The sequence below is a fragment of the Bombina bombina genome, chromosome 7 (genome assembly GCF_027579735.1).
Source record: "Bombina bombina isolate aBomBom1 chromosome 7, aBomBom1.pri, whole genome shotgun sequence".
Lineage (NCBI taxonomy): Eukaryota > Metazoa > Chordata > Amphibia > Anura > Bombinatoridae > Bombina > Bombina bombina.
Window position 1 is genome coordinate 91,316,957 of NC_069505.1, and position 6,000 is coordinate 91,322,956.

The 6,000-nt window shown below is 38.3% G+C and overlaps 1 protein-coding gene across 3 annotated transcripts in view; it reads left to right on the top strand.

Moving 5' to 3' along the window:
• The window catches only part of LOC128665908 (3-galactosyl-N-acetylglucosaminide 4-alpha-L-fucosyltransferase FUT3-like), a 580,229-nt gene extending 577,878 nt beyond the window's left edge, over positions 1-2,351 (top strand). For all 3 annotated transcript variants that reach the window (XM_053720160.1, XM_053720158.1, XM_053720159.1), the window contains one exon: positions 942-2,351. In XM_053720160.1, coding sequence (XP_053576135.1) covers positions 1,083-2,150 — 1,068 coding nt within the window. In that variant the 5' untranslated portion in view covers positions 942-1,082 and the 3' untranslated portion in view covers positions 2,151-2,351. The remainder of the gene's footprint in view (positions 1-941) is intronic.
• Positions 2,352-6,000: the final 3,649 nt, after the last annotated feature.

Genomic DNA, 6,000 nt, shown 5'->3' on the forward strand with positions numbered 1-6,000 from the left:
CCACCTGACACATCAGACCCCCTGATCCCTCCCAAACAGCTACCTTCCCTCCCCCACCCCACAATTGTCTCCGTCATCTTAAGTACTGGAAGAAAGTCTGCCAGTACTAAAATAAAAGGTTTTTAAAATTTGTAAAAAAAAAAATTATAGCATATTTACATATGCTGTGGTGTAGCATCCCCCCTTAGCCCCCAAACTCCCTGATCCCCCCCAAAACAGCTCTCTAACCCTCCCCATATGCCTTATTGGCGGCCATCTTGGGTACTGGCAGCTGTCTGCTATTATTTCACAGTCAAAAAAGTTTTGTTTTGTTTTTTAAATGTACACTACTGTTACACGAGATATGAGTGGTGGCACTGGGCAAGTGGGCACAGTATACGCTGTGAGCCTGACACACACGCTGGCAGGCAGCAGACTGATGTTCTAGCCCTAAAAAGGGCTTTTTGGGGTGCTGTCCTTACAGCAGAGATCAGATGAGTCCTTCAGGACTGTAGTGGACACTGAATACACTAGCCTAGCTATCGATGTCCCTATTAAATCAGCAGCAGCTACACTGTCCCTCCTCTCACTAAGAATGCAGCTTACAAATTAATCTAAAATGGATGCTGTCCAGGAGGTGGGAGGGTCTGGGAGGGAGGGTCTGTTGCTGATTGGCTGTAATGTGTCTTCTGACTGTGAGGTACAGGGTCAAAGTTTACTCAATGATGACGAATAGGGGGCGGATCGAACATCGTATATGTTTGCCCGCCACGGTGAAAGTAAACATGCTATGTTCGCCGGGAACTATTCGCCGGCAAACTATTCGCGACATCACTAAAATCTATACATGCCTACTTGAAGTTGTTTACAATATATTGTCATACTTATATACTGTTTTATAGTTTTAAGACAACTGTGTTATTAATATTTTAAAAGTATATTTTTCTTCTCTTATCCAACAGCCACAAAAGAAGACATCTAAGCTTTCAGATTATATGGTAAAGATGCAGTGAAAACATTTCTGAAACCTTTAGTAACATTATGGTGCTGTAACTAAGTGTGATGTTTCTTTATTTCAGACAGTTCCATAAACTGTGAAAGCCATGAATTTGATTTTTTTCAAAAATATCTTAATCTTTACAATCCTGCAACTGATATTTTCATTTATTTTGTTCTCTCTATTTTATTATACTGACAAACACAAAAAAGAAACATATAAAGTAGACAATGAAACAACAATAACTTCTTCAAAACTTGAGTCATCTTTGATACAAGTTAAGCCTCTTATTATTCTCCTTTGGACATTGCCCTATCGGTTGCAGACCGCACTCAACCAGTGCCCTTATCCCTTTGACACATCTGGTTGTTTCTACACAGTTGACCGCACTTTATACACAGAAGCTGATGCTGTTATTCTGTATCACAGAGATGTATGTAGCTCTAGAGAACAATTGCCCAAAATGAAAAGACCCTCAAAACAATATTGGATTTGGTTCAATTTAGAGTCTCCATCTCGCAGTTCCAATCTCTCATTAATGGATAACCTCATCAATCTCACCATGACTTACCAGGCAGACTCTGATATCTTCACTCCTTATGGATGGCTGGAGAAGCATGACTCACATGAAAATTTTACAATTCCTTTAAAGAAAAAACTTGTAGCTTGGGTTGTTAGTAACTGGAATCCAAACTACAGGAGGACCAAATACTATTTGGAGCTTAAAAAATACATTGAAATAGATATTTATGGTCATGGCAAGATGTTGCTTCCTAGGAATAAACAAAGAATGATTCTTTCTACGTACAAGTTCTATCTGGCTTTTGAGAACAGTATCCATAAAGACTATATTACTGAAAAACTATGGTATAATGTATTCAATTCAGGAACTGTGCCAGTGGTAATGGGACCTCCTCGTGCTAACTATGAGCGTTTTCTACCCCCAGATTCATTTATACATGTAGATGATTTTCACAGCCCTAAGGAACTGGCTTCTTATCTTCTGGAGTTAGATAAGTATGATAAAAGATACCAACAATATTTCAACTGGAGGTCTAAATTCAAGCCAGTAGGAAATACTAGTTTTGCAACCCACTGCTGTAAAGTATGTAAAGCATTGAAAGAGGCCCCTGTGTATAGAACTATTCCAAGTATTGACAAGTGGTTCAAGTAATGTAATCACCAATGTGTTGTTTTTTTTATTGCTACACTGGTCCACACATTAATAATCATCAACTTTGGTAAAGTACAAACTTGATATTTTAACTAAACACAACATTTTAAAACTCTACATGCTATAGGATTAAATAAGGATTATGACCTACATTTGTTTTTATAATTTTCAAACATACATATATATGTATTTTTAATTATCCGTGAAATTTGTTTTTAATAGATACATTTATTTGTTCCCATAATCTGACTATCATTCTCATCAGTAGCCTAATTTAAATAACAAAAAAGTGAAAGGAAAAAAAAATGATATTACATCTCTACTAGATGGCGATAGTTAAAGGGACATAAAACCCAATTTCTTTTCTTTCATGATTTAGATAGAACATCAAATGTTAAACAACTTTCTAATTTACTTCTATTATCATATTTTCTTTGTTTTCTTGTTATCCTTATTTGAAAAGCAGAAGTGTAAGATCAAGAGTGTGCACGTGTCTGCAGAACTATATAGCAGCTATATAGGCCCCTGTGTATAGAACTATTCCAAGTGGTTCAAGTAATGTATTCACCAATGTTTTTTTTTTTATTTTATTATTGCTACACTGGTCCGCACATTAATAATCATCAACTTTGGTAAAGTACAAACTTGATATTTTAACTAAACATATTTACTAAAGTGTGAACTGACTTTAAAGTTGCACAATTCCAGTGACTGAAAAAACATATGTTGAAAATGATGCCATCTATTAGAAACATATTTTAGTGCAGTATTTTAAAAACACACAATCAGAAAAACAAATAGCTTATGGCTAATGTCTTCATTGGATATTAATATCCGATAAACAAATGTTGTTCCTAAAAAATAAAAGCACATAAAAAAATAAAAGCACTTTTACTTAAACAACACACTTACTTAAAATACATAATATATATATATTTAAATTACTGGTAGAAAAGATAAGAAGAGTTTAAGTAGTAGGCAGAATGAGGGAAAAGAGGAGAAAAAGACAGTCTTATCCAGCACTAAACTATTATACAACAATTAATATTACACTTAAAGGGTTAAATCTGAAACTGGCACTGGTAATTTTCTTGAATAATTAGGTAAAATACAAAGTGAAGGGGGGCGGAGCCTGGCGACGCAGGAAGATGGCTGCTTGAACCTCGGCTCTTAAAGGGACAGTCTAGGCCAAAATAAACTTTCATGATTCAGATAGAGCATGTAATTTTAAACAATTTTCCAATTTACTTTTAGCTCCAATTTTGCTTTGTTCTCTTGGTATTCTTAGTTGAAAGCTTAACCTAGGAGGTTCATATGCTAATTTCATAGACCTTGAAGCCCACCTCTTTCAGATTGCATTTTAACAGTTTTTCACCACTAGAGGGTGTTAGTTCACATATTTCATATAGATAACACTGTGCTCGTGCACGTGAAGTAATCTGGGAGCAGGCACTGATTGGCTAGACTGCAAGTCTGTCAAAAGAACTGAAAAAAGGGGCAGTTTGCAGAGGCTTAGATACAAGATAATCACAGAGGTTAAAAGTATATTATTATAACTGTGTTGGTTATGCAAAACTGGGAAATGGATAATAAAGGGATTATCTATCTTTTAAAACAATAAAAATTCTGGTGTAGACTGTCCCTTTAAGCCCCACACCGGAAATGAATTTAATAATCTGGTAATAGGCAGCATATTTAAAGATTAAATAGGGCAGAAAACATGTTTGAACAGCTAGCAGCAGCTTATCTCACACTGCAAAACGCAGCAATTCCCATATGAAGTTCCGGAGCATTTGCGGCCTAACCAGAGCTGAAGCCTCACCCCAGATACATCACATCCAGATCGGATACCGGAGGCTTAGAGAGGAGCGCTAGATCAGAGGAGGCACACCATAAAGCACTGAGCCGTACACCACACGCGGCAATCAGGTGTCGCGGTGATCGGGTGAGACCTAGGCGCTTACTGAGAGAGCAGGGAGCGGGCGGCCCTCAGACTGAGTTACGGCATAAACGCACAAACGGCAAATACCCATTGTTGGCTCAGCTCACACGAGAAAAGAAAAATATGAGCATCGGCAGGAGAGACCACATAATGCCCCCAAATACCTGACAAGTGAAGGTACGACAGCAACTGGGGTCAAACGCACATGGGATAAGTGCACAAACACATAGCAGAGAGTGCTGATTAGTAAATAACCATATAGTTTGGGAGGCCATAGCTCAATATATATTAACTACGAACAGCCGCTTGCATAAACATAAAGAACTTTACTCACTTCAACGGCAGCACTGTAAAAACATTTTACTTAGCACCCCAGCAATGAGCAGGAGAATACAATGACGCCAATAAACAAACAGCTACACAAGCAAGGGGTGGGCTATACTTGGGGAAAAAGACAAATATTTGGTTAAATACAGCACAGAAGTGCCTTGGTTCTGGGGGATTTTAAATAGTGCACGCCATTAGCCCAAAGCTGCATGATGTCGGCCAGAAAACACAACAAAATAGATAAAGGCCCAAAGAGCACAGCCTAGACAGCTTTCTCAGGCCATCTACTTCACGGACAGAGACAACAAGTACAGACATAACAACAGCTATACCATCAACAATAAATGAAGATTTCACGTCTGACTCCCTACACACAGAGCCTCTGACTAGAGAAGATCTCAATGTTATCTCCTCAAAGGCAGACATAAACGCCGTCTTAACAGAAATGAGATCTCTGTTTGGCGATTTAAAGAAAGATCTCCAACAGGTCAGCCAACAGGTCCAAACTTTGGAGAACAAACATGAAGCCTTACAGCTGCAGGTCACTTCTAACTCCCAACAAATGCAAGACCAAGAAGAGAACATACAATTCCTGCTGTCCAAAGTCGAAGACTTAGACAACAGAGGAAGAAGGAATAACATGCGAATCAGGGGTGCCCCTGAGACAGTAGGGAACACTGCCCTAGAGGGTTACCTGCAGGCGTTATTCAGAACGATAAAGGGCACGCAAAGCTCAGCAGATGTACCACTAGAAAGGGCACACAGGGCCCTGCGACCAAAGCCTCCCCCCAAGGCACCCCCAAGAGACATTATAGTTAAATTTTTAAACTACAAAGACAAAGACGCCATCTCCCAAAAACGAGAGCCCTCAAAGAGGTGATGCATGCAGGCATGCCCATACAAATCTTCTCAGACCTGAGTCAAATCACTTTACAAAAACGAAGAGAACTCAGGTTCATCACAAGTGAACTTCAATCAAACAGAATACAGTATAAATGGGGATTCCCAGTGAGCATAATTGCTACGAGAAATGGAACACATGCCATTTACAGGACACCATCTGATCTACCGAATTTCTGCAAAGCATTGGACATTAACATACTGATGCCAGATGGAGGAATAAGCGCCTCACAGGATCAAAACAAATAGACTGACAGAACTGTGGAAAGACTATCATAACTTGGATGGTCTTCTGTACCTCGCATTCTTTCCACAACAACCCCTTAAGAGAACTTTGCTGGGTATGGTTTATTGTGTTTTATTTTATATATCTGTTATGTTTAACTGTTTGAATTTATATGTTTAGTATACAAATAAGAAAAATGTATCTGTTCTTAACCGCACATCCCTAAACCAATATAATCACCATTGAGGCGCCATATGGATATATATGGATGACCACCTTTAGTCATTAAATTAGAATGTGTAATAATTAACATTTTGTAAATGTCATATTTCAGAAGACCCCATTAGCTCCATAGTTACACTGCTAAGTGATGTCATTCCATGTCTTGCAAATATGTAGCCTTTAATATAGACAAATGGACTGCATAATTTGCTGCTACGTTTTATACACTTTAC